This window comes from Pediculus humanus, genomic scaffold (assembly GCF_000006295.1).
Source record: "Pediculus humanus corporis 1103172107458 genomic scaffold, whole genome shotgun sequence".
Classification (NCBI taxonomy): Eukaryota; Metazoa; Arthropoda; class Insecta; order Psocodea; family Pediculidae; genus Pediculus; species Pediculus humanus.
The window spans coordinates 268294-281480 of NW_002987078.1; the positions used below are offsets into that span (position 1 = coordinate 268294).

The following is a 13187-nucleotide window of genomic DNA, read 5'->3' on the forward strand; positions in this document are numbered from 1 at the left end:
TTATAAAGAAGACTGACTAACTAAAGATATTTAAATTGAAATTTTAATTGAAGCCTACAGGCTTATACTTCACAAAGAATATTCGTTAATGAATTTTTACTGTAGAAAATTATACTCAATGTTTAAAACACAAAAGAATTTAATTGTAACTGTATTAAAAAAAAAAAAAAAAACAGAAAGAGATAGAGATAAAGAAAGAGAAAGAGAGAGAATCGTCGTCTTTTCGGGTAAATTATTAACGTTTTTTTTTTATTCATATTGCATTATTTTTTCCGCCATTTATTTATTTTTTTATTTATACGAATGCGTTACTTACGGGGGAGGAGAGGGAAAGGGAGGGAGGGGAAGGGGGAGAAGGAGAAAACGCGCGTAAATTCGTTATTTTTTTTTATTTTCTTATAATTATTCTAAAAACGAAATTTTTTTTATTTGCTTCATTTTTTTTTTAATAAAAAATTTATTCTTTTCATTCTTGTGTTATTTCCTACTCTGAGTAATTTTTTACTCAAATAAAAAAAAAAAAATTTTTTAAAAAACATTGACAGACAAATTCGAAATCGTGAAATCAATCAAATAAAAAAAAAAAAGGAGAAAGAATCATTGTCATGAATACAAAATAAGTTGCAGACGGAAAAAGTTAGGAAAAAAAATTGGAAAAAAGTTGGGAAAAAAAATGTTGAAGAGAGAGAGTGAGAATAAGGCGGGAAAAAGGAAGGAAAAAGGGTTAGTAAAGGTCAAAATGGAATTGAACATTTGAATTTATAAAATTTTTTTTTTTTTAAAAACAAAAGAAAAACAACAAACAACAACCGATTTGAAATAAAAAAAAAACAAAGCAAAACAATAAACAAACGCAAAACAAAAACAAATTGTAATATTGTAATTATTTATTTATTTATTTTTTTTTATTCGAATTCATTATTGTATTAAATAATTTATTTATTTATTTTTTTATTTTTGAGTCGAAGAGAAGAAAGAAGAGGAAAAAACGCACGTGATAAATAAATAATAATAATAATAATTAGTTTTTCCGTAAAAAACGCACGCGTAAAATAAATTTGTGAGAAAAACTAAAAAGAGAAGAAAAAGAAGGAAACGATGTGTCGATGAGTGATTGAGGAAGGTAAAGATAATAAGAGAAACAAATTAAGAAATAGAAAGAGAGAGAGAGAGAGAGAAAAAAAAAATGTAAGGGTAACAGAGGCAGAGAAGGAGAATAAGAGAGACCACGAAACAGCAAGAGAGAGCTACAGACCAAGAGATAGAGAAAGAGAAAGCGTGAAAGGAAGAAACATAGACAAGAATGAAAGGGAAAGAAGAGGTAGACAGCTAGAGAGAGTAAGAGTGACAGAAATAGAGAGAGAGAGAGAGAGAGAGAGAGAGAGAGAAAGAGAGAGAGACGGAGAGAGAGAGAGAGAGAGAGAGAGAGAAAGAGAGAGAGACAGAGAGAGAAATCAACGTATTAACAGGGCCGAATACAAGAAAAAGTAAAGCGAAAAGTTAAAACAAAATAAATTCATTTCTCATCATTTAAACTTCACAACCGCCGCCTCCGACTTTCCGAAGAATAGGAACAATAAAAAAATTTTTCTAATAATAATAATAACATAATGTAATTTTCATTGTCTAATTACACGTTCGAACCTAAAGAAAAAAAAAAAAAAACAATAAAAATATTTTTATAAAAAGTCTCGCCCCTTCCCCCAGTATTCCTTTTTCCAATTTTTTTTTTTTTGTTTTCGACGTATTCGATGACATTCAAATAAAACGCGAAATTTTTTTTTTTTTAGTCGACCTCGACCTGCCGAAGGTGGGGGAGGGGAGAGAGAAGAGAGAGAGGGGGGGAGGCTAATTTCTTTCCAGGTCATTTAATTCAAAATTTTTTTTTCTTTCCTTTTTTCTTTCTTTCTCTCAAAATTGAATCCTTTTTTTCCCCCATTTTCTTCTTTTCATTTTATTTATAAGTAGGGAAAATCGGATCGGACGACGACTGACGACTTTACGCACAATTTTCATGCGTGTATTCAACAAAAGGGTAATTTTAAAAAAATTTTTTTTTTTCTTTTAACAATTCAAAGTGATTTTTTTTTCCGTTTTTCTTCTTCGGCAACGGAAGCAGTTATGTAAATTTTATTATTTCCATAATATTATCCAATAAAAAAACCTCATATTCCGATAATTTGTTTTGTATTCCTTTTTTTTTTTTTGCTGACCTGAAATTTTTTCCTTCCGCCTCCCAATTTCTAAATAATTTTTTTGAAAAGAAAAATCACTTAAACGTTTCCCCCACCCCCTTCCTCCTTTCTTCTATTTACATAAGTTATGTAAAAAAGGCAAAATTTTAAATGGCAAATAAAAATTTTTTTTTTTAAATTTCAAAAATTTCAGTCAGTCGAATTGAAATTGGAAAGAAACGTTTCTAATACGTTTTTATTTCAAAAAAGCAACGAACGAATGAATGAATGAATGAATGAACGTTTACGCGCGTATGAATCACACATTTGAAATTTTAAAATAAAACGGAAACGAACGAGAAATGTTTTTTTTTTTTTAGCGTCGGTTGTAATTAATTATTTGTAAAAAAAAAGTCGATTGTAGTTGTTTGTTGTTGTTGTTGTTCGATATCTCGTAACAAAAAAAAACAAATTCGTCTTCTTTTTTTTCTAACGGTTACGAAAATAATTAAATATTTTGTAAACAAAAAACGCGTGCGGACATTTCAAAAAAAAACAAAAAAAGTAACCAGACCGTATGATCTCATTTATTCATTCGTAATAATAATAATAATAAAAAAATGGCGGCTGAGTTAGCTGTAAGCAAATTGTTAACACACAATTCGAATTTCATTTTAAATTAAATCAAAATTTTTTTCTTTTTTTCTTTTACTTTTTACTTGTCTTCTGCTCAGAGGGGAAAAAAAACTTTTTTGAATATTAAAAAAAAAAATTTATTTATTTATTTATTCCCCCCCCCTTTTTCGAAATTTTACTTCTGAGAATTTATTATTATAATTTTTTTCAATATTATTTATTTATTTATGTATTTGATTTCTAAATAAAAATTATTAAAATAATAATAATAATATAAATTTTTTAATTCTGTGACTTTTTTTTCATTTTTTTTCCAATTGAACGTAAAATAAAAATTGAATTTTTTTTTCACCTCACACCGCTCCCCTCCCCTTCCCCCCACGAACTTTAACCTCGGTAAAATAAAAAGGTAAAGAAATTTAAATTTTATTTACGACGACGACAAAAAATATCACAAATCAAACAAGCAGAAGAAATTTTTTTTTTTTCGTCGGTTAAGGGATGACGAAAACAAAATTAAAAATAAAAAATTTTCCTTTTTTTTCTGTCGGGAGGGAGGGGGCAGGGGGTAATGAATGAGGAAAAATATATTTAAATAAATTTATAAAATAATTAATAATAATAATAATAATAATAATTTATTTTATCCAAAAAAATGGGGGGGGAAGGGGAGGGGCGAATAGAGCAAAAAAAATAATATCACGATCGTGACGACGACAAATTTCCTTTTTTTTAATAAATTCAAAATTAAAAACAATTAAAGTCAAAATAATTTACCGTATTTTACATTATTATTATTATTATTATTATTATTTTTTTTTTTTTATTTCATTAATTAAAAAAGGAAAAAAAAAAGGAAGAAGAAAATTTTAAAATGTGGCATTTAACGAATTTTGTTTTTAAAAAAAAAAAAATTTTTTTTTAAAACTTTTTTGCTGCGTTTCCTCTAGCAATAATTTATTTATTTATTTTATTTTTTTTAAAGACCTTCAAATTGTTATTTCGGTTTGAATTTTAAAAAAAAAAAAATCCCTAGGGAGACAGGAAGAAACGTGGAAGAGGCAAGTGAAATGAAAAAAAAAAAGAGTATGAAAAAAAGGAGGAGGAGGAAGAGGGCAAAACAGTCAAAGTCAACCCTTCAAATCAAATTTGCCAAAAGTGAAAAAGGAAAGAAAAAAAAGAAAAGAGAAATAAAATAAAATAAAATAAAAAAAGAAAAACTTTTTCGTGTTTGCTCCGCCATTTTATAAGGGAAAAAAAAAAAAAAATTCATTTTTCAATCAAATTCAAAATCGAACACGACTCTTGGAAAATTTTTTTTTTTTTAAAGTTATGTTTCTCTTTTTTCTCCAGTTTTGGAGTCAAAAAAAAAAAAAAAGTGTTTTCCACTAAATTGAAATCTTCATCATAAAACTTCTCTTCTCACTGAATAAAAATGAATAATTTTCTTTTCATTTTTTTTTTTTTTTGTACTGGAGAAAAAAAAAATCCATGGAAAATATCACGAATTCACGGAGAAATTTTTTTTTCCAGTTGAAACGATAAAATCAATGAAACGACAATTCATCACTTGTTTATTGAACCTTGAACGTGACGCGTGTTTTTAAATCTTTGAATTCTATTTTATTACCACCTTCTCCTCCTCGCTTCTATCTCCAGCAGCATCCCAACCCCCCACTTGCTCCCCGCCCCCCAACATGCCTATTTGCATTTTATCAAACTGGAATTTCACATTTCTTTTTACTTTTTTTTTTTTATTTCAAATCTGCAAAATGTAAATGTATAAACGTCAAATGAATAATTTTTAAAAAGAATTTTCCGAAAAGGAAAGAAAAATTGTTTAACTTCCGGTTTATTAAATTTTCTCCTTATTTTTGTTTATGATTAATAAATATTTTTTTAGATAAAAAAAAATAAAAATGATTAAATCGAATCTTTTATAAAGCCGGTAAAAAAAAAAAAAATGGCGGATGATTTCTCTCGTCACGTAAAAATTTATACATTTTTCTTTTTTATCCGAAGGAGGGGAAGGAAGAGAGGGAAAGAGGGAGGGAATGAGATAAATAACGAATGAAATGAACGAATAAACGTATATTATTCCTAACCGGAAGTAGTGATCGTTATAACAAAAATACGGCTAGTTTACCGAGGTCGTAATTATTAAAAAAAATTTTTTGTTTGTTTTTTTTCGCCGTTTTTCATATATATATTCAAGTTAAAAAAAAAAGGTGAAAAGGTCATAACCGAAAAAAAAAATTTTTTTTTGAACCTTTTCGAGAATAAAATATAATTTTTTTTTTCTCTCCGGCAGTGGTGGCAGAAGAAAGAAGAAGAAGAAGAAGATTTTTTTTTGTTTCTGGGTCAATTCGTTCTTTAGTTCAAACTCAGAAAAATCCCTCGGGAATTTATTCAAACTTTACACATAAAACAAAGAAAACCCGGAAAAAAAAATTTTTTTTTCTCACTTTTTTTACTTTCGTTTTCCCTTCTCCATACTCCCTCCCTCCCTTCTTCCTTCAAACAATCCCCTCCCGAAACGTTTTATTACAACGCTCCCAATTTTTTTAATCTCTTCTCTCATGTTAAATGCAATTTGTCAAATATTACACGTGATTTATTAAAGGTAATAAAAAAAAAATTCAGATTTAAAAAATATATCATCATTATTATCATTATCACCATTATCATCATCATCATCATCGCCGTTAACGTTTTTTAATAAAAAACAGACAAACTACAAAAGGCAACTATTAAAATTGTTTAAAAAAAAAAATACAGGGAGTGTTTCAGGTTCTGACGTAAGAAAAGATAAAAAAAATTAGGGGGAAGGGAGGGGGAAAACTCCCGTTAATTCCATTTAAAAAAAAAAAAAGGGAAAAAAGTTAAAGATAAATCACAACAAGGTCATCAAACCAAAAGCGATTTTAAATTGAATTAGAAAAGAAAAAAAAAAAAAAAAGGAAAAAAAGGAAAAAAATTTTCAAGAGAAATTTTTTCAAGTAGAAAGAAAAAGAACAGTAACGGGAAAACGTGAGAGGAACAAATAATGGAAAGAGAAAAAAAAATAAAAAAAAACTAAACGTGGAGTTAGAAAATATCACAAACGAAACAAACAAAAAAGTTTTTATCGGTCCTTGACAAGGGCTAACAACACTAAAGACTTAAAAAAAAAAAAACAACAAATTGACAAAATATGGATGGATTTGAAAAAAGTAAAAAAAAAGTTAAAATCAATATGAAAAAGATTTAAAAGTAAAATGTATTTGAAAAAAGATTGTGACGAACAAATTTAAAAGGTTTTAGAAAAAAAAAAAAAAAGAAAAAATCTTGTCAAAGGAATAACAAGCGAAGGGGGGAAAAGAGGAAGGGGGAAAGAGGAGGAGGGAAAGAGAAGGAGGGAAGGAAAAAAAATGGCGGAGAAAAAGAATAAAAAAAAATGTTTGCGTAAAAAGTTTCAATCGATTATATGATTTTCTTTCTTTTTTTTTGTTATTCATTTCCGTTAGTAATTTAATTTTATTTCCGTTAATTTTTTTTTTTTTTAAATTTTTGGCGCCAAAAATTTTTATTTATTATTTTTATTTTTTTTTATATCGTCTCTGTCAATCATCGATCGTGTGCCATTATATGTTTATTAACCGAAACACAACATTTGCCACCATTTGTCTTTTTCCGTCTTTATCCCACAAACGCCTCCCCCTCCCCCTTTCTCTCTCTCTCTCTTTCAAACGATTTGCCGTTATAATATAGATCGAGAGAATTTCAAAGGAAATAAAAAAAAAAAAAACAAATTTCTTTTTTTTTTGTGATTTTTCGTTTTGACGTGAAGCTCATTTATTTTTTGTCACCATTCAATCATTTTAATCATTGAACTTAAAAATTCATGGCGTCATTAAAATCATTTTTCCAAATGCAAAAACAATTTTCCAGGAAATTTCGATGGGGGAAGGAAGTAAGGGGAGAGGGGGAGAGAGAATTAAAGCCGAAGGCTGATGCGGGAGAGAGGAGAGAGAGAGTAAAGGAAATAGGGGGGAGGGCACATTAATTTGACGCTAATGTCGTTCAAATATATTTCATTCAAACATTAAATGAGAAAGAGAGAGAAAGAGAGACGAGAGAGAGAGAGAGAATGAAAAAAAAAAAAAAATTGAATTTCAACATTTATTTTTCACCGGGGAAAAAAGTAATAATAATAATAATAATAATAATAATAATAGTTTTCGTCGTTAACAGATTTCAATTCTTAAAATAATCTTTACATACATATATATATATTCTTTTCGTTTTCAGGTCAAAAGGTCGATTTAAAAAAAAAAAAACATTCAACATTTTATTTAAAAAAAGTCAATCGTTACGTAATAATAATGAATTAAAATGAATTCAAAATTTCATTCGAAAATAAAGAAAAAAAGGAAGACCGAACGATCAGCCAATCAGAATTGAGAAAAAAATTTAAGCGTGTTACGTCATCGCGCACTACTACGACGTTTTGCATGAACGTTTCGAATAAGAGAAAAATTAATATAAACTTTTTGTTTTCATTATCAGTTTCATTATCATTATCAAAAAACTTTATTACGTGCATTATCATCGTACCTGAAAATACCTAAAAAATATAAGCAATAATAATTAAGGAAAAAAAAATACTCGCGACGCGGAGTTAGAAAAGAGGAATGATAATGAAAAAATTTTTTTTTTATTTACTCTCATTCTAATTTTGGTCCCCCATTAAAAAAAAAAATTCTCTCTTCCTCCTCGCCTTTCTCCCCCACTGACCCCCCTTTTTTTTAAATTGATTTTAATTGTGAAGATCCGTTGAGCGTCTCACAGCTATTAATTAATTTATGAAATGTCTGACTAAGCAAAGGAAGTAACAAAAGTTTAGATGAAAGTTACTGTCAACTTCCTTCGGTTCCTGGATGACTAACTTCCATTTAATTATTTAAACTTTATTCTCTGATAAAATTACAATTAATTTAATAATAATAATGATAATGATAATAATAATGATTAAAAAAACGAAAACAAAAAAAAAAAATTTTTTTTGTTATTTTTCAAATCCCCCCATCCTTTTTTTTTTTCTCTTTCGTTTCCATTTTTCATCCTTATTTCATTCATCTCCCTTTCTTCCCTTTCCTTCCCTTCTCCATTTTTCCCACAATTTTCTTCCCTTATAACTAATAAAATTCTCTCGTTTATTATTATAAAGCGCTCTATAAAATCTATAAAAGTCGTCGTAAACGTGTAATATAGCGAGTCTATAAAAAAAAACAAAAAATAATAATAAAGTGGTAAGAGGAGGGGGGAAGGGAGGGAAGGGAAGGGTTTCAACTAGGAGTTTTAATAAGGTAAAATATTTCGCTATCAAATAACAACAAAAACCGACGATGACGTCGTTGATATGATGCACGTTGCGAATTTTTCTTTTTACATTTAATTTTTATTTACTAGTCGAGATGATTCCAAGGAAAACAAAATTTTTTTGGAGGAGAAGGGGAAAAGGTTTTCTAGTAATTTCCGCCGCTGCAAATAAAAAAAAAACTTTTTCGTTACCCTCAGGCGAGAGCCGTGGGGGGGGGTGGAAAAGAGGCGGCGATATAATCCCTTAAGGGTTACTTTTTTTTTTTTATTTGCGGTGAACGAGCATTAAGTAGGCACAAAAAAAAAGGACAAAGAAAAATTTGTAAGAATTCGTATGTAAAAAATTACTGTAATATTATTATTATTATTATTAAACGTCATCGTGAGGTAAACAGCAAAAAAAGGAAAAAAAATTTGCGCACGTTTTATATGTGTAAAAAATAAAAATTAAAAAAAAGAAAAAAAAAAGTAAATCAAATATACGTGTATAAAATTAATTATAAATTTAACAAAAGAAATAATAAAAATTATAATCGTATTACTTTGGTGTGTGTGCGTATGTGCGTGTGCGAGTATATATATGGCATCATAGTTTTATATATTTTTGGCTTCTATATTCAGTGGCGAATCCAGAGGTTTTTTTATTTAAAAAAAAAAAACGTAAGAGGATTTTTTTTGTCAAATATAAAATCCATTTGAATGACTATAAAAGGAAAATAAGAGGATTATTTAAGAATACTAAAAAAAAAAAAGGAAAGGAAAGGAAAAAAAGAAAATGTTTCACGATCGCCAGGGTGATGATGTTGGGGAGAGGGGAGGAGGGCATCGCCCCTCCCACCTCCCATCATCATGGCGGATGATGGGTCGACAAAAGGTTGACATCACGTACGTGGGAAAAAAAAGGAAAAAAATCTTTTTTTCACATTATATTATTTGTTATAATTGTAATAAGGATTTTTGCGAATTCGTTTTTCCTATTTTTCCTTTTTATTTCAAAATAAATTTTTCCTTTTTTTCCTTTTCCTTCCTTTTTTTTTCGCTTAACCAATTTTAAAGTTAAATAAAAATTTATTTTCCATTGTTGGAATAAAGAAAATGTCGAAATTCATTATTAAAGACATTAGAATCTTTGTTACGATTAAACTTTTCTACTTTCTGGCAAGTTAAGAACCAACTTTCTTCATTCTTAGCCCGAGTGCTTTTATTACAATTAACGATTTGGTAATAAAAGAAACCGTTTACTAAGTTTTTGGACGGTTGCGGTGAATGGAAACCCAATTTTCCTAGACGATGGTAATTTTTTAAGAAAAAAACTAAAACAAAAAATTTTTTTTTTATTTAATTCTTTTTATTTTTGTTTTTTGCCCTTTGCGTGTTCACCCCCACCCCCACCCCCCTTCCCATTTCTTTCTCACCTTTTTAAAGACTATTAAAAAAACCTTAACTCTCTTTTTTTTTTTAAAAAAGGTACGGTTTCTCTCTACGTTTTACGATTTTTTATGCTAATTAGATTTAAAAAAAAAAAATTAATCGAATTATCGATCTATCGATATGTTAAAATCTCAAGCAAACATTCTTCGATATTTAAAAAAAAAAATGTATTAACATCGTTTAACAAACATTAGCAACAAGTGCCGCCTATTCGACTGTTGAAATAATTAATTAACAAAAGTGTATGTAAAAAAAAAAAATAAAATAAAATAAACGTCGTTTGGTGCGATGGTGTCTGGCATTAAAATGTGTGTGTTTGTATTAAAGAGAGAGAGAGAGAGAGAGAAATATGAAAACGAAAAGTAAGAGAGAGAGAGATGGAATGGAAAAAAAAAAATTTGTATACAGGAAATTACAACAACAACAACACATGGCTGTTGATGTGACAATTTAACTTTTTTTCACTTCTTTTTTTTTTTTTTAAATAAAAAGCTTCTTCTTCTTTTCCTCCTCCTCCTTCCTCTCCTTCTTCTTTTTTAGTTTTGTCACAATCATGAGAAATTAAACAGAATTTAACATTTACATTAATTATTATTTTTTTTTTTAAATATAAAACCATTTTTATTCTGAAAGCTTTTACCGTAAACTAACAAAAAAAAAAATTCATCGGCTTATTTATCATTTATTTCCTTACCTTTTTCTTTCCCTAAAGAATCTTATATTTTTCTCTCTCTCTTTCTACGACCTCAAAGTTTTCCCGAAGAAAAAAAAGGGAGGAATAAAAATACCTTTGAAATTTCTAAGAATTAAGTAATTGAGGAAATAACATATGTAATAAAGTTCCCATTTGACAAGTTTAACTTATTGAAGAAATGAACGAGAAGAAGTTTTCCAAGGTGGTAAGAGAGAGAGAAACGTTGACGGTGGTAAAGAAGTGAAAAAGGAAAAACTGTAGGTTGGAAAATTGTAAAAACGAAACAAGGCGGAAACGTTGGAAAGATTTAAACTTATTAAAACTACGTGATGTAGTATGTAGTAAGAGAAAATACATTCTACGCGCAACATTTTCTATTTTCACAAAAAGAGAAAAAAAAATTTATCGATTTTATTTCGCGTAACGTCTCCCCCAACCCCCCCCACTTTTCCCTTCCTCCTCTTGCACCTATCAAACTTTAACATTAAATTATTTTTATAAAATAAAATTTATTAACAAAAAAACTCGATTTTTATAGATTTAAGGATTTTATTCTTATTTATTTACTAAAAATTTTTTTTAATGTTTACACGCTACCAAAAAAAAAAATTATCATTATTATCATTATTATTATTATTAATTTTATAACGGAATTTTTTCCAGTCTGGATTTAAATTAAATTAAATTTTTTTAATAGCGCCTTAAACTGGATTTAGTATGCGAGATAAATAAATTCATGACAGAATTGATGACCTTGAAAAATATGGCGCCGCTTTCAGTGATATCTCGAATGACTTTTTAGTTTTAATTTTTTGATTCTGGCGATTTGTCAATTTTTTTTTTTTTTTTTGTACTGTGGTACGACTGCCAATGACGTGGTATACGTTAATTATTTCGGTTTTCCACCGGAAATACTAATGTATGTCTGCTCATTTGTTTCCTTCCGTTTCGATCATCTCGATGTCCGAAAAAGTTCGTAATAAATTCGCATTAGAAAAAAATGTCTCAACAATTTTTTTTTTTTTTTTATCACTTATCAATTTCGACGAGGTTGTAAATAAAAAAACCTAATAAAATTTCTCCATTTCGTAACCTATTAAAACTCATTAGATTTTTTTTAGGAGTAAAAAATCACAAAAAGGGGAAAATTATCGCAAAAACCGGAAATTAAACTATTAAATAACGGAATCGATAGTTTCGATATCGATTACGTAAAAAAAAAAAATTGATTTTTTTTTCTTTTTAAAACTCACTATCATTATTATCATTATTTTAAAAAATGTTATAAACAAAAGTAATAATTAAACGGTTTTTATTTCGGTATTTTTTTCACGTTTATTTTACATCGTTTATTAATTAAAAAAAAAAAATTTTCTTCTGCTTTTTTTTTGTCTCCTCCTTCTTTAACTTTTGAATGAATTCATTCAAAATCTTTCTTAACATTTTCTTTCTTTTTAAGACGAAGAAAAAAAGAAAAAAAAAGGAAAAATTAAAAAGGATACTTTTGAAAATGGACATCTTTTTTTTTTTTAAATGAAAAAAGAAACCTCAAGCCATTTAAAAGAAGAGAAAAAAAAGCTTTTTTTCTACCCCTCCCTACCCCCGAGAAAATGGCAACCTATACAAAAAAGAAGGAAAAAAAATTTCCCCGAAACCGTAGTATGCAGGAAAACAAAAAAAAAAAAAAAAAAAGGGAAAAACGTCGAAACCGAACACAAGAAAAAAAGGAAAAAAGGATGTTTTATTTTATAAAAGCTTTTGTGTTAGGTTTGCCGTATTTTTAAAACCCAATTACGATAATTGCTAATAAACTCGTAGGTCTTCAAAAGATCACAAAGGAAAAAATCATAATAATAATAATAATAATAATAATAATAATAATAATAATAATAATAATAATAATAAAATAACCCGTTCTTTTCAGATTAAAAAAAAAAAAATTCTTTCGATTGTTTGCCGTTCGTTTGTCGCAAATTCTCAAAGTTCTTTTTCTTTTCCTTCCCCTCCCTCTCACTCCTCCTCCCCCAGGGAAACACCCGTTTTAGTAAAATAATATTTATTTCTTCTTACCTTCTTCGTCGCTTCCGATCATTCTATATCGATCGTAACCGCTTAAATTTCTATACGGGCCCAATCCGAAATCGTCTTTTGTCCACTGGAGAACTCCACTTTTGTTAATGACCCGACATGGGAGAGTCACTCTTGACCCGACGATTGCTGTTTGATTTTGTGGTTCCATAGCAAATCTTTGTTCTTCGTACGTTGAACTTGGAGTCGTTTGAATGGTTATCAATGCGGTCGTCATAAACAACCACCTCGAAGCCATTTTTAATCTGAAACAATTAATTACCCAATTTTTATATATATAAAAAAAAATTTCAAGCAACTTTCAAATATTTTATCAAGAAGAAAACGCGCGATTTTCCTCCGAATTTCCCAAAATTCCCAACGCAGTCAAAAAAAAAAAAAAAATCCCAGGGATTTTACTCATATAGAATTCGAAAATATCTTCCTCCCCTTTTTTTTAAATTATATTTCTTTCATGTACTTATTTATCATTAAATTTATATTTTAACCCTTTTATAGCGCGCTATATGTATATAATTTGTAATCGCATTACGGTCTTTATCATTTTATAGCGTTAAAAAAAAACTTGGATTATTTATTTTTAACCCCTTTTCGATAAATAAATACACACACCCCCTTTTTAGTTCGACATTATTGATAATTTTACCACTACCACCATCGTCACCACTACTACTTTAACCACTCGCGGGTAATAAATAAAAACCATTTAAATTTAATTTCTCTCGTTCGTTTCAAAACAACCATTTTCTAAATCTATAATTAATTTTTTTTTGTTAAAAAAGAAGAAGGAAAAAAAAATCATC

General features: G+C 28.2%; 1 protein-coding gene across 1 annotated transcript; it reads right to left on the bottom strand.

Moving 5' to 3' along the window:
* Positions 1 to 11882: 11882 nt before the first annotated feature.
* On the bottom strand, positions 11883 to 12622 carry Phum_PHUM111240 (uncharacterized protein; the record flags this gene model as incomplete). The annotated part of the gene is made up of 2 exons (XM_002424080.1): positions 11883 to 11914; positions 12367 to 12622. The coding sequence occupies 2 exons, from the start codon at positions 12620 to 12622 to the stop codon at positions 11883 to 11885; spliced, it is 288 nt and encodes a 95-aa protein (XP_002424125.1).
* Between the last annotated feature and the right edge of the window lie 565 nt (positions 12623 to 13187).